This window comes from Chrysemys picta, chromosome 5, assembly GCF_011386835.1.
Source record: "Chrysemys picta bellii isolate R12L10 chromosome 5, ASM1138683v2, whole genome shotgun sequence".
Classification (NCBI taxonomy): Eukaryota; Metazoa; Chordata; order Testudines; family Emydidae; genus Chrysemys; species Chrysemys picta.
Genome location: NC_088795.1, coordinates 128,548,291 through 128,568,594, shown reverse-complemented (window position 1 = coordinate 128,568,594; position 20,304 = coordinate 128,548,291). Strand labels below are relative to the sequence as shown.

The 20,304-nt window shown below is 45.0% G+C and overlaps 1 protein-coding gene across 6 annotated transcripts in view; it reads left to right on the top strand.

Moving 5' to 3' along the window:
* Positions 1–20,304, top strand: part of FGFRL1 (fibroblast growth factor receptor like 1) — a 246,704-nt gene that overhangs the window by 123,384 nt on the left and 103,016 nt on the right. For all 6 annotated transcript variants that reach the window (XM_005292428.5, XM_042855566.2, XM_065597216.1 and 3 more), the window contains one exon: positions 28–300. In XM_005292428.5, coding sequence (XP_005292485.1) covers positions 28–300 — 273 coding nt within the window. The remainder of the gene's footprint in view (positions 1–27; positions 301–20,304) is intronic.

Below are 20,304 nucleotides of genomic sequence, written 5' to 3'. Positions count from 1 at the left end.
TGTTTTTTTCTTTCCATTCTTTGTTAGGCCCACCCAGAATTGCTGATAAAGTGATCCACCGGCAGTCCGTGAGGTTAGGAAGAACCATCAAGCTCCTGTGTCCGGTAGAAGGTGACCCGCCACCTCTGACTATGTGGATGAAAGATGGACGGACTATCCACAGTGGCTGGACAAGGTTCCGGATCCTGCAGCAAGGACTGAAAATCAAGGAGGTGGAAAGTGAAGATGCAGGAACATACATCTGCAAGGCCACCAACGGCTTTGGCAGTATGAGTGTGAACTACACCCTTATTGTGATTGGTAAGTGCTGCAGGAGGAAATGTAAATCTTCCCTTTTTTAATGGTAGCGGAGAAGTTTGATTTCTTTGGAAACTTGGGACGCTGGCAGTGATTGCAGGCCCTCTTTGCTAATCATTTACTGACCTCCACCTAAATGGCCCATTCCAGTGCTTGAGGATGGCTAAGGCTAGCTACACTGCTGCGCATCTCTTGCATTGCAGTCAGCAGCCGCAAGATAAGATTACGGAGTGCCAAAGGTTACAAATAAACAGAAGTGATGCAATAATCACTAGGTCACAGATCACAACGAATTCCACACAGGAAAGGCTGAGTGATAAGGGGAGGTCATGCTGATCTTTGTGTTTGCTGCTGGAACAGGGTAGTTCTCAAAACGAATTTTAACAAGCCCATATTAAAGGGCACAACAAAGGGATTTGTGCAGTGAACAGTTGCAGACTATGCTAGGAATAAATCTAGCTATGGTGAAACTAGGCACAGAGCTAACACTGGGTCCTAAGGGTCCCAAGTTTCCAAAGAATCCCCATCAGTAGGGTCAGGATTTAGAATGGGTGTGCAGCGGGCCTCTGTCTTTGAAGGAGAGACCACAGAGGCTAGCCTTGCCTGTGTATTCCCCCAAAATTCTCAAGACTTTGGCCCAGATGTTGGGAATCCAAGATCACATGCTGGGTTTGGGTCGATACTTCTGAGGACCCAGGAGAGACCTGAATGCTTTTTCCTTCATTCTCAGTGCTCAGAGTGTCCCCATGAATTGCTGACAGGAAATGCGTCCAGCTCTCCTTAGCTGGAGGAAGAGGGCTGGCTAAAATGTGGCATGTTTCAGGGTGCAGAGGGAGGAAAGGAAAGAACTAGAAGGTGGGAAGATGCTAGAGGCCTCCACTCACTCACCTTCTCCCCCAGCCAAAAGCCTCCTTTGCCAGCATGAATACTTAGCCCACAAAGTCCTACCTCTTTCTCTGCTCATTTTAAACAACCAAAAGCTTCTTTCTGATGAGAGCAGCCTTGCCTGTGAAGACAGAAGAGCCCTGTTTGAACTCTAACCCGCTCCTGCCTTTTCTTCCCTAAACAACCCCACACTCATGCCAGAAACCAGATTCATGGCTCTTTGTTCAAAAAATCTCTAGGGAGAGGAAAGGGGCTGATCGTGCCACTCTGCAGAGTGCTTAGGGGAGGGGAAAACAAAAGACCACTTTTCCTGCCCAGATGAAGGAGCTGCTGGCCTGACGCAAACAAAGCTGCTTATCCGGCCCCCCCGAGGGAACCCTGCAGGAGAGCATAGGAGGGGAGAGTGCGCCTGGCATCCCTGCCCAGAAAAAGTTTAGAAATAACCTGTGCCTTGCAGAGATGTGCACAGTACGGTAGCCAAAGTGCCGGGAGTGGGGAAGGCACAGAGGGACTGAGGACAGAATTCTTTAGAAACAGCAGCGGGTGGGGCACGTTTCCACATCAGCTCTGCTGAAACGCTGGGCACAGGAGTCACAATGAGAGCTGTGTGGTGCTGAACGCGTCTGCAAACCTGGCCCTTACTTAGGTGGACAAATGGGAGCTGAAGCCTCTTGAAAATCCGGCCCTGAGCTCTTTTGAAAATGTGCTCCTACGGGACTTGCCTAAGGTCACCCAAGAAGTCTGTGGCCCAGTTAGGAACTGAACCCCAGCCCTGTGCTTTAACCACAGGGGTAACCTTCCCCTAGGCTCGAGTCTCTTAGAGTGGCTATACAGCAGCTGGCAGGTGTAATTCCCAGCATAGGCAGACATACCCGCGTTAGCTCTGCTCAAGCGAGTGCCTAAAAATAGAAGTGCAGCATGGCTGGCAGCTTGGGCTAGCCTCCAGAGTGTGCACTTGGGGGTCAGACAGGATTGCATGCAGGCGGCTGTTCTGTCCCGCGCTAGTCACACTGCCATTTTTAGCAGGTTAGCTTGAGGTAAACTAGCACGTGACTGTCTGCCCATGCTTGGAATCACACCTCCCAGCTGCTATGTAGACATAGCCTTAGTTTCCATCTGAGGAGAGATTAAAAAGACTGGGACTTTTCAGTTTAGAAAAGAGAGGACTGAGGGGAGATAGAATAGAGGTCCATAAAATTGCAAATGGTGTGGAGAAAGTGAACGGAGAAGTGTTATTTACCTCTTCACGTAACACAAGAACCAGAGGTCACCCAATGAAATTAATAGGCAGCAGATTTTAAACTAACACAAGGAAGTACTTCTTCACAAAACATACAGTCAGCCTGTGGAACTCATTGCCAGGGGATGGTATGAAGGCCAAAAGTACAACTGGGTTAAAAAATGAATGAGCTAAGTTCCTGGAGGATAGGTCCATCAATGTCTCCTAGCCAAAATGGTCAGGGACTCAACCCCATGCTCCGGGTGTCCCTAAACCTCTGACTGCCAGAAGCCGGCAGTGGGCGACAGAGGATGGATCACTTGATGATTGCCCTATTCTGTTCATTCCCTCTGAAGCATCTGGCACTGGCCACTGTTGGCAGATAGGATACTGGCTTAGATGGACCATTGTTCTGACTCAGTTTGGCCATTGTTACATTCTTCGTTTTGAAAAGCTAACCGCTCTTAAATAAGGTAACTTAGGCTGCATGACTGAAGAAAACTATCAGATCCTGGGAGCCAAGCCTGCTTCTTCTTTAATGCCTGTAAAGCACTGCACACACCTATAGCATGGCAGGGCCCATAATGACTTTTAAATTTCCTTTGGGAAGAGGAGTTGAGGCTTGAGGCCTGGGGTCTGCCCAGTGTGAAATGCCTGTGCAATGCCAGGGCTGAGGAAATGAGCACAGCTTTCGGGAGCGCTGTGCTGCTAACTGATCCGACAGCAGCTTTAGAGACAGGCTGAGGGAATTCAGTGACTAGGAGCAGATGATTAGTGACATATGGCTGATAGAAGAGCAGAGCGGGAAGAGGGGATTCCCAGCTGTGGGAATTGTAGGATGAGTCACTGAAGGCACAACAGGGGGAGCAGGATGACATGACGACAGTAAATAGATAATGGCAAAGGGCTAAATTTGCCTCATCTTGTGTGAGTGTCCGGGGGGCAGAGGTGATTTTCCCATCCCCAGGAAACCTGCCAGAGAGAATGGGCCCCATTGGGTGCTACGTAGGACCTGGATAATGTGCCCAGACGTAGCTTCTTCTAGCACCAAAGGAAGATGGCTAGGTCGTTTGCAGGCACAGTCACATCTCCACCTCTGTAAACTGGGGCCTGTAGGGAGTGCTGCTGAGCATGGTCTCCTAAGCCAATGGTCTCCTAAGCCATTCTGCCTGGCAGTGGGGTGGCATAGGTGTTAATGAGGTCAGATATTGGCCAAGTGTCTATCTCCGTCACTAAACTCTTCTCTGTCATTGCTGCCCAGGTCGGCACAAGGACTGCTGTACGACAGTTGTCTGACTTTATGTTTGCCAGATAGGAGAAATAGTTACAGCTTTACTGTGTATGCTGAATGACGTAAGCAGGCACCGAGGTACCTTGATGGGGGGATTGTAATAGTAATCAGGTGATTTTTGGAATTTGCACTTTGGTGGAGACCTCCAGACCCCTTAGAGAAGAGAGACCAGGAAATGCTTTAGCAGGGTAGAGGTGCTTGTGAGAAGGGAAATCCTCAGGTAATAGGATTTCAATAATGTCAGCTGTTGACTGGGATAACAACTACTCATACACTAAGAGCCAGCTTTGCCTTTGGACATCCACACCGGCTTCTCTTGACTCCATCCTCTGTTCCTTGAAACACCTTGTCTCCTTCATCCTTAGTATAACAATTTTGTTGCTATTATGACAGGTTTCAGAGTAGCAGCTGTGTTAGTCTGTATCCACAAAAAGAACAGGAGTACTTGTGGCACCTTAGAGACTAACAAATTTATTAGAGCATAAGCTTTCGTGGACTACAGCCCATCCGAAGAAGTGGGCTGTAGTCCACGAAAGCTTATGCTCTAATAAATTTGTTAGTCTCTAAGGTGCCACAAGTACTCCTGTTCTTGTTGCTATTATGGAAAATTAGAGGACCAAGAGCCTTCACCTTTTCACTCAGAAGCAGTTCATCTTCACTGCTGTTCTATACCCCCGACCTCCGAAATGTTATTTGTCCAAAACCCACCTGTATCTTTTCAGGCTGCCATCAACTTGTCTGACCGTCATACCCTAGTCACCGTGGCTCAGTAATTAGGCATCGTTCCCAATGTCCTGCTAATGAGCTCATTGCTTCTAGCACTGTGTAGTTACACACCGAATAACACTAGTAGCGACTGAAAGATGTTATCGTCCAATGGCTGTCTGATGGCCTATGTCCACATCGCATCCCCCTTCCACACCAGCATTGGTTCTTTTTTGTTTGTTGGGGTTTTTTTGGACTTTAGCCGCCTCAGCAGAAAGGGCAAAGAGTGACTAGGCTTTGGAGAGTTAACTCATCTCTCACCCTTGGAGATGGTACTTTGGCATATTGATGCGGGGGGGGGAGGGGGGTTTGGAGCTTGCATTGCCACTGCCTGTGCTTTACCCATTCTGTGAACCTTTGGATACTGTTCTAGCACCTTACATGGGATCTAAGGGCCCAACTCCCATTACAATCTGCGGGAAGACTCTCCTGGATTTTACTGGGAGTTAAATCAGGCCTGAACTGCGCTTGTTTAAAAAACAAAAACACAGGGGAGGGATGAAAAATCAGAGGCCAGGAAATGAGGCTTAGGGACTAACGCTGAATTGGAGGTGAGGCAAAACCTCTGAAGATATCAGGCTGCTTTGGTAAGTTGTATCATCACACAAATTGTATTAATAACAATACTTAGCACAAACACTAGCCAATTAGGCTCTGATCTTGCACCCATTGAAGCATATGACAATACTCCCATTGACCTCAGTGGGTGCAAGATTGAGCCCCTGTGGAATTTAAAAGAACTAGACATGAAAAAGACAAAACATGTATTGAATAGTGTGGTGCCGAAGCTTGTGGTAGAGTTAAGTTCAACGGGAAAAGCTTGTGCCAAGTGGTCATTTGCCTCCCTATATCTTGATACTAATGCTGGCTAAGAATAGCATCTCTTAACTTCTTAAGTTGTAGGTTGTATTTGCTCAGTCCATTCTTGATTGTTGATTATTACGTAGCCCTTGTCTCAAATGGCTGTCCCTAGACTTCTTCGTTTTATGTTTCAAACTGATTGCTCGTCCGTAAATGCTGTTTCCCCTGAAATCAGATGTCACCCGAGTATCTTTCCTGCAGAGGTCTGAAAGTCAACACAAGGTACCACTGTGTGATTCTTTCAAAGAATTCAAGTTGGCTCTGAACCTTAATGCATCTGGCAGATGCTGGGGTTTCTTCTTGTGAAAATGCTCTCTGTGTGAAGAGGAGCCTTTGTTTATTTTAGAGAACATGGCAGTGTTTTAAAACCAACAGCTTGTCAGCTGGAGGATGGAGAACAAATTGATGGTGCCGTTTTGTTTGTGCTCCGGAAAGCGCAAACATCATTAAGCAGAATGGCCTTTTGAACCATATGGCCCTTTTTTTAAAATTCGGTTTTTAAATAGCACTTTAAGAATCTTCTTTCAGCATTACTCGTAATGCTGTATATTTTTACACTGCGGCAGGTGCTCGGATACCATCGTGACGGGTGGAGTGTAAGATCCCAAAAAGAACAGAAAATAGAACAAGAAAGCATCCTGTCACATGAATGATTACTGTGGGAGAGCTTGAAAAAATTAAAATCCATTTTCACCATGAAAACATGCTGGGTGTTGACGTCAGTGGGGCCAGGATTTCACCTCTGTTCCTTATAATAGAACATAACAAGATGTAGTAATATATGAAAGTTTACACAACAGTTTTTATCTAACGATTTCAAAGCACTGTTATAAACTTTTAATTTAGCCTTGCAACACCCCTTTCAGGGAGTTAATTATCACACCCATGTTATATCTGGGGACACTGTAGCACGGTAAAGTTCAGTGACTTGCTCAAGGTTCTACAAGAACTGGGAGTTAAACCCAGCAATGTGGAATCTCATACCTTTCCTTTCCACTGTATCGCGCTCCCTCCCTCCTTTCAAAAGAATGATGGTAGGTTATGGGAAGATCTGCCTTTTGCAGAGATGGCTAAAGAGAGTAACTTTTTGAAGCACATAAACCCCATTATTTAGTGAACTGTGCATGTCTGTCTGTCTCACATGCCTAGCTTAGAAGCTATATGTGGAGGAGTTGCTTTCAACTCTGTTTCCAATAAGCAACTGCTGTCTTCTAACAAAAGGCACTCGTACAGTTCATACTGAAATAATACCTTGCATCAGGAATGTATAGTACAAGTAAAATCCTGTGATGGCTATTTTATTACTTACTTCTTATTTCTTAGGACAGACTATTTAAAAAAAATGATTAAAAGCAACAGGAAAGTGATGGTTGATGAAGGCTAAACAAGGAGTTGATTCATCAAAACTTCAGGGATCTCCAGTACTTAGAACCTTTTTTTCTCCCCCTTGTATCCTTTGAAAGAATAGATCTCTTACCTTTCATCATTATTATTAATTAATATTTATATTCCAGTAGAGTCTAGAGAATCCAGCCAAAATTGGGGCCCCTTTTCTACCAGGCACTGTACAAACACATAGTAAGGGAGTACAAACACAAGAGACATGGACAGTCAATGGCAGTTATGCTCCTAAGTGCCTAAATCACTTTTGAAAACAGGATTTAGGCTCCTAAATCAGATAGGTGTTGCAATGCTGAGTGCAGCAACACCTAAATACCTCTACAAATCCGGGCCTAAGGTCACATGCTCGAGCTGGGAATTGAGCCCACATCTCTTGTATCCCAGGTTAGTACCTTAAGCAAAAGACAATCCCTCTTCCACCACTTGCTCCAGAACCTCTTCCTCCTCCTCTGCCTTTACACAGCCCATCCCTTTTCCCAGTGAACAGGCCTTGCCGAGCCCAGCAAGTTGCTACACAGCTTATCTCCAGGTCCCCTTTGAGCGTGGGCTCTGGATCCCAAACATCCAAGAATCCCATTCTAATCCACCTCTGCAAGAAATGTAAGGAAATAAAAGCAGGTAACCAATAGAAGTAGAAGCTACAGTTTATTCTCATAGCCAGGCTTAATTGGTTTTGTGGCTTACCACAAGATCTGGGATGGCAATTACAGTGCAGACAGATTTATAAACAGTGGAAGAAGAACTCTTTTTAATCAGTATTAGCATTCTAGTGATTAAGTACATAGTTCCTTATCCCCGAGAATTATCTGTAGACCATCAAAAACAAATGAGCTGTACAACCCCCAAGGGTTATTTATATAAATATCCCCATGAAATTGTTCTCTGGCTGTCCACTGAAGTTTTTTTCTTACTGAATCGATCCAGATGGGCCATTTGCCAGCTCATGATCTGTAGCTATCAAAAGGAACTTTGTTTTTGTCTTTGAGCAGTCATGTAGATTTCTGGCTGTGAAAACTGGTTGTGTATGATGTTCCGGGAAACTGCTGCACACTCAAATTTCCTTCACAGAGGCAGGTAGAGGGGGTAATGCCTCTGATACTCCGCTGCTCAGATAGCTGCTCTGACCATAAGTGCGAGAGCTGGGGCCTGCTCTGTTTAAAATAAATAAATAAAAAAATTCAGCCAACTCTACTCAAGACCTACTGCTATCATGGTGCCTATGGGAAACTGCCAACCCCACAGGAGCCCTGAGGAAAATATAGCATGGGATCATGTAATTAAAGACCTTATCATAATACATACAGACAAGGGGAAGTGAATTAAGGTTACACAGACGACCTTAATTCTGGCATTGCCTAACTTTTGAGTGAGTGCTTGACTGTGCAACGTTAATATAGTTTGTGGGTAATTTTCCTAGGATTTTTGAAGGGCATACTGAAAAAACCAATCCTGTCACGTGGAATCCTATTGATACACACATGGTTCATCAGCAAGGGTGGAACCTTGCCAGTGCACAGGCCCCTGGCACTTGAGCTAAGGGAGTAACTGATAGCAGTAGCAGGTAGTCATCGTGTATGTGGACCTGTCACTTGAGGGGGATGAGAAATGCACTTAGTTGCTGACAGCAGAGGAATGGTGAGGCTCAGAAATGTTGGGATCTATATTAAGTTCTGGGGGGAAGTGTTCTGTAATGGTCACAGACCCTTCTGCTCCATTCCCTCTAGACTGCCCCCGTGCTGTCTCCTCACCACTCTTGGCTGCTTATCCCAGCCTCACCCTTCTCCTCTCACACAGCTCATCCCAGTCTCCTTGTCCAGCCAGTCCCAGTCTCCGCCTCCCTGCACTCCTTATCCCAACCTACTCCCTCCTGCACATGTGTCTGGCTCTTGTCCACTCTGTATTCATGTCAGACTGATTTTTCCTCCAGGGAGAGCATTGAGAGCAAAAGAAAGTCAGTCTCCCTGCTCTCAGTTGTGGTTCCCTGTGCCACAGCAGCTGGGGCCAGCAATTTCAGGGAAAATTCTGCTCAGCTACGTAGCCCCAGGATGAAGCAAGCTCAGTACAGACAGAATCTTCAGAAAATCTAGCTGCCAGGACCTCTTAACCCAAACAGTTAAAGTTTGGCAAAATTATAAATAACTGAACGCAGGATTTTATACTGGGAAGTGTTGGACAACCTTCACGCTCGGCCTATAATAACAAATAATATCACTTTGCCCACAAGTCGGGTCATTCATTGAAGGGGAGATCTCCAATGAACAGCTGGGTGCTATAGGAAGTGATATTATTAAATATTTACACTGCGGCACAGCCATCTCTTTCACTGAAGTTAAACACAGGGAGCTTTTCAATAAGAAAATAGTATGGGCCAAATCCTGTGGTCTCTGCCAACATTGCAGCATAAGCTGCTATTGCTACAGGTGATAGCCCAATCAACATGTTAGCAGACTTGAGTTGTTTGATCAAGTACTTGAAGCTCAATATAGTCCTTTATTTATCTTTGAATATGTACATTTACCCTTTTATTACCCTGTTTAGAGATCTGCCAGGTAGGGATGGCAGAATTGTCTGGGCCTTGCCATCTAGGAGATAGGATATCTCCATTAATTATAATTGTGGGGAGGGTTAGCTCAGTGGTTTGAGCATTGGCCTGCTAAACCCAGGGTTGTGAGTTCAATCCTTGAGGGGGCCATTTAGGGATCTGGGGCAAAAACTGGGGCTTGGTCCTGCTTTGAGTAGGGGGTTGGACTAGATGACCTCCTGAGGTCCCTTCCAACCCTGATATTCTATGTCTATTCTCAGTACACGCAGAGCTGTGTAGGTTGCTTGTTTCCCTTAGGGTCTGCAGCATGACCAACTTAATTTTGCTAGGATGCATCCCAGCACTACTTCAAAACAAGATCAACATTTAACCCCAAGAAGCAGCTGCTCATGTGTTTTTCTTTTCTGCTTTGCATCTCAGCCTCTTGTGTTTGTAGTCTCACTTGTTCGGTTTTATGTGGAGGAAGATTGTGGTGAAGAATCCATCACCTTTCTGTTCACATCCTCCTCCTCTTGGCAGCTTGACTCCCTTATAGTGTGTCCCATACCACTCATCCACTGTCTGTGTAATGACCTGTAAAATCATGTGATGGAAGGTGGGAGGTTAAAAACTTGGAAAGAGTCCAGCGGAGGGCAACAAAAATGATTAGGGGTCTGGAGCACATGACTTAGGAGGAGAGGCTGAGGGAACTGGGATTGTTTAGTCTCCAGAAGAGAAGAATGAGGGGGGGATTTGATAGCAGCCTTCAACTACCTGAAGGGGGGTTCCAAAGAGGATGGAGCTCGGCTGTTCTCAGTGGTGGCAGATGACAGAACAAGGAGCAATGGTCTCAAGTTACAGTGGGGGAGGTACAGCTTGGATGTTAGGAAACACTATTTCACTAGGAGGGTGGTGAAGCACTGGAATGCGTTACCTAGGGAGGTGGTGGAGTCTCCTTCCTTGGAGGTTTTTAAGGCCCGGCTTGACAAAGCCCTGGCTGGGATGATTTAGTTGGGAATTGGTCCTGCTTTGAGCAGGGGGTTGGACTAGATGACCTCTTGAGGTCCCTTCCAACCCTGATATTCTGTGATTCTATGAAAAACACCCAGTTGTCAGAGACCTCTCTGAGCACTTGGAACCATCAGTTTTGCTATTGAATGTCTAAAATCTGTCTGCTGAAAGTGATTGCGTTGAGAATCTTTAGCAGCCTTAGAAGATTTATCTTTAAAGTAGCTTTATCCTGCTTGGCCAGCTGCTATTTTGTGTTTTTTACAACTTTTCCAAGACTGCTCTCTTTGATAAACAGGCCTCTGTGAAAAATTTGCATTAAAAGAGCCTTTAAAAAAAAAAAAAAAAAAAAACCACAGTCAATGTAAGTATCCAGGGGAAAAAAAGCATGGCAGTGTATGAATGGACGTTTATTCTAGCATGGTTTTCACTGCTTATAGTACTAGAAAATCCTGTGTGAAAGATATAGAGTACTGTAAAATATGGTTTGCATTACAGTTCTCCGATGAAGTCATCAATCTGTGTAGAAATCATTTATAGTACAAAAGCTGTGAAAACATTTGTAGCCCAGAGTCAGGTGCCGTCAGCCATCTTGGAAAAGCATGACAAATGCATTTATAGCTGGGTTTTGGCCTCATAGCAAACTCTGGGGACCGAAGAGAGATGTACTCAGCAATAACTTGTGAATCAATGTTGAGTCAGCAATGCACACACCAAGGACACTTCTAATACTAAGCAGAAAACTGACATGAGTCAACACTTGACAAAGATGCAGGATTTGTATTTAAAAAACAAGCGTGGTTTAGCTTTCACAGAGTTAGTACTTAATTTTTTCATACATCGACTCCAGCATAAAATGTGAAAGGCAGTCTGTGCAGCATGGGCACAATTACACACCATGTAATCACAACTAATAATGATTATTATGTGAAAATGAGAAACTTCTTGCTATAGTAAATAGCAACAACATTTTCACCTTTAATTTGCCGTGGCCCTAATCTGTGCTGGTGCCTACACCCACCGATTAACACCGGGTGAGGATCTGGCCCCATTAATTCACTGACAGTAATGATTGTGTTGCTAATTAAAGCCCAGATTGTTTATGGCTTTTGGGAGCTGAGCAGAAGAGGGTGCCTTAAATCGCCACCCAAAATCCTGGCAGTTGAAGTAATTGCACAAGGAGTGATTCAGGCTAGTGCTCTATCGGCGCCGCTTTGTCACCGCAATCCATCTGCACAGATCCAATTGCAGAGCTAGGAGAAGGAGCTCATCTTTTGTTGAGAATGTGACATCAGATGTATTGCTAAGAGAAAGCATGTTATGCATCGGGTACAAGGAGTAAACCAAATTCTGCCCTGAGGTCTGCAGGAACTCATCCTGTTGATCAGGGGAGTGAAAAATACTCAGTGTTGCGTGTTTTCACATTTCATTATGAACTTCACTGACTCATATCGCTAAAAAACTCCCCATGCTTCCCAAAGCGTTCACTAGGAAATGGAGCTCCTCTTCCAGTCATAACGACTCATTGTCTGAGTGAAAATGGACTCATCTGAAGTGAAAGGCACCTCATCATGGTCTGTTATTTGCATGGCTGTAGCGCCTAGAGGCCCCGAGCTGGTCCCGTTGTCTCGGCACAGCAGAAACATAGGCTGGGATATTTGAAAGTGTCTGAAAGAGTTAGGTGTCCAATGTCAGTTGAATTTCAATAGTACCTCATTCCCTTAGGCTCCTCTGGAAAAAAGCCAGACACATTCCCTGCCACATCATGCTAAGTCTAGAATTTGAATTTTTCCAAGTGGAGGTACCCACTTTGTTGAATTTCCTGGGAAAGAAAAGAACAGGAGAGAAATCATCTGAAACCAAAAGGTAAATGTTGCTGGAAAAATGTCCCACTAACTTCAGTGGTTTCAATGAGTGTTGCACCCCTGGGTCTGAAATCCATATATGGCTCATATTATTTTGTTGCTGAAAAGCTCCTTCTGCGTAAAGGCTCTGAAAGAGGTTATTATGCCACAGTGTCAATATTAACTGTAGCCTTTCCAAAAATGGCACTGACTAAAAATGGATCAACAAGCCATTCCATTGACGACTCCATGTGAATAGGTGTGTGACGCTGGAAAACACCATGCATGGGTTACAGTAACGTGTCTTGCAGCTGCAGATCCATAACGCATCTTGGTGCTAACACACTATAATGTCCACATTTTTTACAAGATCTTTTTTTTATTAGTTTCATTTGATTTTCTAACATACTTTACAGTATGCTTATCAATACATCATGTGCTAGCCAACAAAGGCCCCACTGTTTCAAATAAACGTCTTTTTCTTTCCCCCTCAAGCTGTAACATAGAAGCCAAGTTTGGAAGGTGACAACACCTGTTCACAATTTAAAGGAAATTAAAAGATTTTTTTTTCCATGGATGTAAGCATGAAAATCATACATATATGTATGTATATATAATTTCCCCCTGCATACTCCATCCTGCGGTAGAGGATTGCAAGCCAGAGTTGCAGTCAGTGTACATTTAAGGCGTGCAGACCATATGGGTGCATTTAGCCCACAATCCTTTGCAGATGCTTTAGAGTGTGTGGCTGCTTCTATGTCCATGCAGATATCAAGCTGCAGCTCTGTTTGCTGTGTGATTATTTGTTTGGGAATGAAAGCAATACGCAGTGTCAAGAGGGCTGACAGTAAAAGTGTGTTTCATCTGGGCAGTTTATGGCTTCCTTCTGTTAGCTGATATTAATAGAATTAGCCCCTGGTCCAAACTAGTTTGTGGCGGACATTTCATTTCTTTTGCTTGGTGTGTCCGAGGGTAGAAATCATTTCATCTCCTATTTTAATGAAAGACTTTATTAATCCCAAATGTCTTTTGGAAAAAAACAACTAGCCAAACACCCACCAAGCACAACCCTCCATGCAGATGATGGATAAGAGCCTCAGTTGGTGTCCATGAAGTTGCACCAACTTACACCAATCTGACCACATCTGTTTACTGATGCTTAGTAATGGCCTAGATCATTCCTGGTCCTTGTGTGTGTGGATAAGAGGGGAGGGGCAGAGGAAGGGACTTGAAGTTGCTGACCAAAGTTCTGGCCTAGCTGCAGTCCTGAGCTAAAGGATGCTATTGCCTAATGCCCAAAGCAGTGCTAACCTCTTCAAAAGGGGCAAGGAGACGGCCACAGCCTCACTCTAGCCAGAAGCTTTGCTTCCCTAGAATGAGCGGGAGTGCAGCCTGCATTCTCTTCCATGGTGGCCCAGCAGCGCTGCTCCCCGGGGACTCCTGGGGACATTGTGGTAACAGGAGCCAAACACTGTGATGGGCCCCAATGCACAAATTCAAGATGGTTCCTTCCCCGCAGCTTTAGGATGTCTTCCATCCGCCCAAGATGTCCATCCTAATCTGTGTTTCCCCCCTGCTTCCTCTCTGCCCCTTTGGCTGTGCCCCGCTCTCCCACTCTGCCTCCTCCCACAAGTCTTTGATGCCTTTACCTCTCTTCTTCCTGCCCTCAAACTCCTTGGAGTGTCTATCCCTCTCCTCACCTGTTCCCTGTTTTCTTAAACTGCTCCTTGATAAAAGCAAGCTGTATCGGCCATCTGGGTGGCTGGCTGCCCATCCCTCATGTGCTGATCCTGTGACTGGCTGCTGCGTAGGCTGACATGGGAGAGGTACTGCTGAACGGGTGCAGTAGGCAGACAGTTGTGTGGGCAAGCAGCATTAAAGGAGCAGCAGAAGATTTGGTAACTTTCCCCCACCCCCGTTGGCCTCTGTTTTTCTCTCCAGCATCCCCTGCTGCTTCTGCACTGTCCCTCTTTCCTTCCCTTCACAGTGACCCAATGGGGGGCAGCTCTTGTCACCTGAATTTTCTATCCTGTGCCATCACTAGCTCTTGCAGTCCCTTCTGGACTGACAGATACCCAAGTACAGCCGAGGCTGCTGGGTTGGATACTTCCTGAGCACAATACTTCCAACAGCTTTCAGCAGGGCACATGCCTACACGTTGCCGCCTACCCAATACAGTGACTGAACCCTCAGATTATATCTCCTGTAGTCATACATACCCAGTATATCCTGAATATCCTGAGTAGTACCATTTAACCACATTTCACTGTTGGCAACGTCAAGTAACTGAAGTGCCCAGCAGGAAGGTTTGTAGATCAAGGTACAGTATGTAATGCTTACTTATTGTATCATCGGAAGCACTCAGCCTGGTTAATTTATAGAGTGTGAATTACCTTTGCTGATTTAGGAGACTGTCTCTTTGACTTACACCCTCGTGATCCGTACATGTAAGCATGTTACCCATGAAAATGTACGGATGCTGAGGAAGTGTATTATTTCATTTCTGTTGGGTCTGGTTTTGTACCTTTTCCATGCTGTCTTTGGCATTCAGTTTAAGAAAAAGATGGGAAATAAAGGGGGGGGGGGAAGTCTAGCAATTATCATAAACCTATTTTTAAATAATTTTTGTGCGTGTTTGAGGAGAGAGAGAACATATTCTGTGTTGTACTCGATGAATAATATCATTGTGCTAGAATGCTGCTTGCTTTGTAATAATACAGATTTCATAGAAGTCTGGAGTGTTTACATTATGCACTTTTTGGCAATAAATTTGGAAAAGAAGAGGGGGTAAAAAAACCTACATTAATCCCAAGAGCTCTGAAACTCACATGCCTTTTTAAACGTACCCTGTTAAAGACATTAAGTCCCTAGCAAACATCCATCTATCAGCAGTCGAGAATTTGTAAAAGGCGCACGTTGTTCTGAACTCCCTGCCCTACTGATTATGCACAGTTCCTTTATTTTGTGAATAGGATGACAACCCCTTAGCCTGGTAATGATGACAGATTTATGTATTTTAACACCCAGACACGGCTATATTTGTTAACGGCTTCCAGACTCCAGCGGTGCTGCAAACGTAGTTTATTTTCATTGTCAGTTTCACTGCTTTTTAAGGTGTCCTGCTGCCGTAGCCACTGTAAGCCGCGCTGCTGCTGAACTCGAAGGTTGAGATGTCAAGATGTTAAGAGCACAAGGCACCATCCTCAAACTGCTTCCACTTGTAAAACGTCACTTTCACTCTGGTTGCGCTGACAGGTTAGAACCCTACTGCTCTCACTGAAGCCAAGCAAAAGAGAGAAAGAAAAACCCCCGAAGAGCAGTAAAAGGAGTCAGATAACATAGAAATTACCCCTTCCCTCCTTACCTCCATGATGTATTTTGCAGCTATCAAATTAATGTTTTAAAGAGGGCGTCCTTAGAAACCACAGTAAAAGTGAAGAACATCAATATACCCTTTTGAAAACCTAACTGTTAAAACACTATACGGGTCAACACCTTTCTCCTCTACACAATGCAAGAGCCTGTGATCTCTCTTTAGATATTTGAGTTACCATCTTATATGAATGACAGTACAATAAGGAGACAAACAGCGAAGAACAATGCTCCTGTTTAAACACAACTTAAATTATTAACAATCCATGCACAGAAAATGTTTTTGTCGAGATTAAAGGGAAGCGAGTGTTTTTTCATTGCAGAAGGTCCAACTCAGCAAAGGCATTAGTAATCTCTCCTTCCATCCATCTTGTAACTAATACATGACTATGAGTGTTATGCCCCCTTATTTCAGGGAAATCACTATTTCCAGGCTTGCAAGGAAAAAAAATTATGCAGAATTCTTACAGTCCATTCATCTTTTAATGTCAGCCAAACCCCAAGGTTTGAGTTTTATGTCACACAAATCAAAGCAATTCTTTATGACGCAAATGGTTTTTACTACAACTTTTTGGATAATTCATTGTTTCTTCACAACCTTTTAAAGGCAGTGGGGCTGTTCTCTTGCTTAAAGTTAAGCAAGTGCTTAAGTGCTTTGTTGGATGGGGACCAGAGTGTTTTGCACTGTACAGAAGTGAGTCCTACATCACAATAATATTCTGTCCTGCGCCCCCCCCCCCCCCCCCGCCCCCATGATTGGGTTTCTTTCTGCGCACTAGTAAATAGCCCTCATTGTAAAGGGAGGCCATGTGCTTTTGTTTCAGATGGAATAATTTGTAATGTTATTTCTTCTGAAAGGCCTTTAAAATAAACAGGGATCCACATCTCATCCTGTCTGACTGAGCAGCCAGGAGAGAGAAGAGCCTGTGACAATCCCTCTCTCTCCTCTCACCCCCCCCCCCCCCCCAATTCATTGGCCGGGGAATGGGAAAGGGGTTGGTTCTACTTCACATGCAGCCTGGAATTCCCAGACCTGCCTGTTGCTCTCTCCAGAGAAATCCCAGGAATCTAACAGAGGAGAGGAATGGCGCCTCCTCAATCCCCCGCACAGCCCACTGTTTGTGCTGTGTTTGCAGCGTCTCCTGACAACTGCAAGCCCGCTTCAGCTTCTCCTGGTAGCCACCGTGCACTTTGGCAGAGGAAACACCCCACTGACGAACAATTTATGGGAATTCTAGCTAGGAATCTGCCCTGTTTCGGGGTGATGCTTTTGTTTGAAGACGGTTTCATTAGTCCTTTTCCTCCCCAGAAGCTTGGGAGATGAAGCACTTGTCAGCTGTGGCTGTTGTGAAAAGTAAATGACGCCAAGGATGGGCTATTTATCATTTTTTGAGAAGTCAGGCTGTGCCTCTCTGTCTTGGATGTAAACAATGGGCTAGGCATGTGTTCTATTCTGACAAATGTATTTCTGAGACGCAAGTAGCCTTATATTTGTTGTGGCTTATTAGTTGGATTCATCTACTGGGGACCCATTAGCCTTGACGTGCCAAGTACATTTTTAGAATACATGGGGAGATGCCAAAGAAACTATTCTAATGCATGTAGAGTGGCCACTCTTACAAATGCTGCCTCAGGTATGTCTACTCTGCAAGTAAAAACCCGCCACTGGCCCGTGCCAGCCGACTTGAGCTCGTGGGGGCTGTTTAATTGCAGTGGAGACATTTGGACCCTGCAAGGTGGGAGGATCTCAGAGCTCAGGCTGCAGCCCAAACTCGAATGTCTACAATTAAACATTCCCTTAGCCCAAGCCCTGCGAACTGAAGTCAGCTGGGATGTCTAATTGCAGTGTAGATATACCCTTGGAGAAATAACTACGGTCCTCTGTCCTGGCCTAGAGTAATTTTAGAGAATTCAGTGTTGGCGCTTAAAAACTTGTCAAGATAAATTCACAAGTGGCCAAACTGGTGTAACTCAATGGAGTAATGCCAGCAGGGAATTTGGTGCAAGGTGTTCTCTATACCTGTGATATTCACACGTACACCGAAGGCAGCTTGTCATTTATGTCTTTTCATGTGACAAGTGTCAATTCTATTCTGCATAACACTATAGGCATGGACTATATCAGTTAATCAGTACTAAGTAATAACAACATAGAAGTGGAGAGCTGTATTGTGCCTCCTGAGAGACGCCACCCAGAAGGATTTAAGTCATATTTGTGCCCCCAGATTCTGGGCTGCTTCTAGGCCTGAAAGAATGCCTAGTGTAAGTTAGAGCTGCCCCCAGGCTGCTCTAATTCACAGCAGTCTCCCTGTGGCTGTCTATGGGCTGCGCTGTGAACCAGAATACCTGGAGCACTGAACATTGAAAGCATGCCCCGTCCTCACTACACTTTGGCCAATGAGGGGAGCAGATTAGGGCTGCTCATATCATCTACCCCAGCCAGTTGTAATTCCTTTACAGCCCCTGTACACAATGGCATAGGGGGTATAGGGGGTGCAGTAGGGGCCAGAATTCTCCCCAAAGAGTATTGTCACCTATTTCTAGATTACAGGGCTCAAAGAGCAGGAGCGCTATACTACTGGGTATAATCCATGCCCATAACTGCCATTGATTTCAATGGGAAATCAGTAGAGTTACTCATATGGAATGGATCTGGCCCTGCTGGAAGTTAGGAGTGAATTACACTGGCAGAGCTGTATGGTGAAGCTTTCCCAGTCCCTGCCCACACCGTGCCTCATTGTATCTAGTGCTTGCACTAAAAAAATGTACCATGCTTATCTAAGGAAAAGCACTGTAATTGTATAGGGGGTTGGGAGAAAGTTAGGGGAGGGAAAGTGTTTGGAAGGAGAGGGAGAGGAGGAGAGACAGATGGTAGGAGCAAAATGGGAGAGAATCTTTTGTATCTTTCCTCTTTTACTGTAGAGACATTAAAAGCTTAATATTTTATGAGCATCTTCTTCCTTACAAAAGCTGGCAAAGGATGGGATTCAGTATGAGTCTGGCAGATTGATTTACAAACCCGCCTTACGAACTCATGCTGCTTAAACATACCAGAATGTGACAATTAAAGCCAACATCTGGAATTCATTGGTGGAGCAGATCCTAAGTAAACATTCAATGAATGTCCATTTCCTTAGCATTGGATTTCCTCTGGCTACCACAGCTTAACTAGTGTCATCCTGTCAGATAAAGCTGATGATAATAGCAGAGCAAAATGTGAAAGTAATGAGCCAGACCTGTTTATTCCATTCTTTAGCAGCAAAACCAAAATAAAGCAGGGCTTGAGACACTACTGTGACTTTCACTGCACTGGAGAAGTCAAAACAAATGAAACATACAAAACAGAGGTGTCAGTGAATTAAAATCTCATTCTGACATTCTGAGAATGTTTTGGCATTTCTGGTTTGTCAGAATATTTACTTTTTCATGCTGTTCCACCCCCATTCTTTCCTCTCCCGTCTTGTGGAACTGAGGGGTAGCTCTCAAAGTTCCAACCCCAGAGAGGGCATTAAAAAGAAGATAGATGCTGTGCTTAAAACTCATTAGTCCACCAGTTTTCACCTCTGTCTCCCTTTGTGGGCCTCTCATTGCTCAGGCCTTTCAAAATTTCTGGTCTTCAGCGGGACGTGATTGTGTCATGAACCAGATCCTGCCATTTTACTAGCCTCACACTGGGATTTGAATTTGGCACAGGCTTGAGATGCACAAATGAGTCAAAGTTCTGGATGTGTAATGTCGGTGCGACTCACTCAAGTCTGTACAGGGGAGATTTTCAAAGGCACAAACAGCGGTTAAGTACCTAACTGCCCCTTGTGCATCTGAAAGGCTCCATCTTTGGTTTAAACTTTGCATGGTTCCCTCCCCCTTCTCCCCCCCCCCCCCTCCCCGAAAAAAAAAGGAATTGGCATTGGCCTAATTTTTCTCAATGGTAACACTCCCATTGACTTCAGGGGGAGATGACTCAGGCCAGCGCTGAGCCCTTTCAGAAATCCCACTCTTTCTGCCTCCTGTCATTCGGTGCTTCGATAGTGATTGCTAGATGCCTGTCTATCCTTTCTTCGCTGGAGAAGTCGACCCGGGAAGCAGAAAACACTGAAGTTAGTTATGGGAAGCCCCTAGGAAAGCCTTCCTTTGAAAATGACCTACCCCAGGCTGCCTCTGAGAGCATTAGGAGCAGTAAGAGATTTAGAACCTGATTTTCAGAGGTGCTGAGCACCCCTGTGCCTTCAATGGCAGTTAATGCTCAGTGCATCTGAGCATTAACCCCCGTCAGGTGTGGCTGCATGAGTAGGAATTCTTTTTTAGACTAACTAGGCCAGGAAAGCCTTTGAGTTGGCATCACATCTACATCCCCTGTCTTTGGGGCTTGAGTCTTTTGATCCCTAGGTAATCGGGTGGCTAAATACAGCCTTTAAATGATAGGACTTTTTCAAAGCCTTCTGGGGCACTTTAACATCTCTTTCTCCCCTTCCGTTAAGGTCCCACCAGATATCGCCACCCTGTTCTCCTCACCAAATTCATTGAGGAATTTATTTTTCTTTTAATTTTTGTTCGGGCCAGCAATCTAAATAAGGGCTGAGCCCACAGTGACGTAATCGTAGTCCATATGACAACAAATACCAGTCTACCAGCCATTGCAACACTTTTCCTCCCAGAGTTTTTTCTACTTTGGCCCGGTCTACACTGGGGGGAGGGTATCTATGTAAATACGCAACTTCAGCTACGGGAATAGCGTAGCTGAAGTCAACATATCTTATTTCGACTTACCTCCCGTCCTCACAGCGTGGGATCGACGGCCGTAGCTCCCCCGTCGACTCCGCTACCGCCGCTCGCCCTGGTG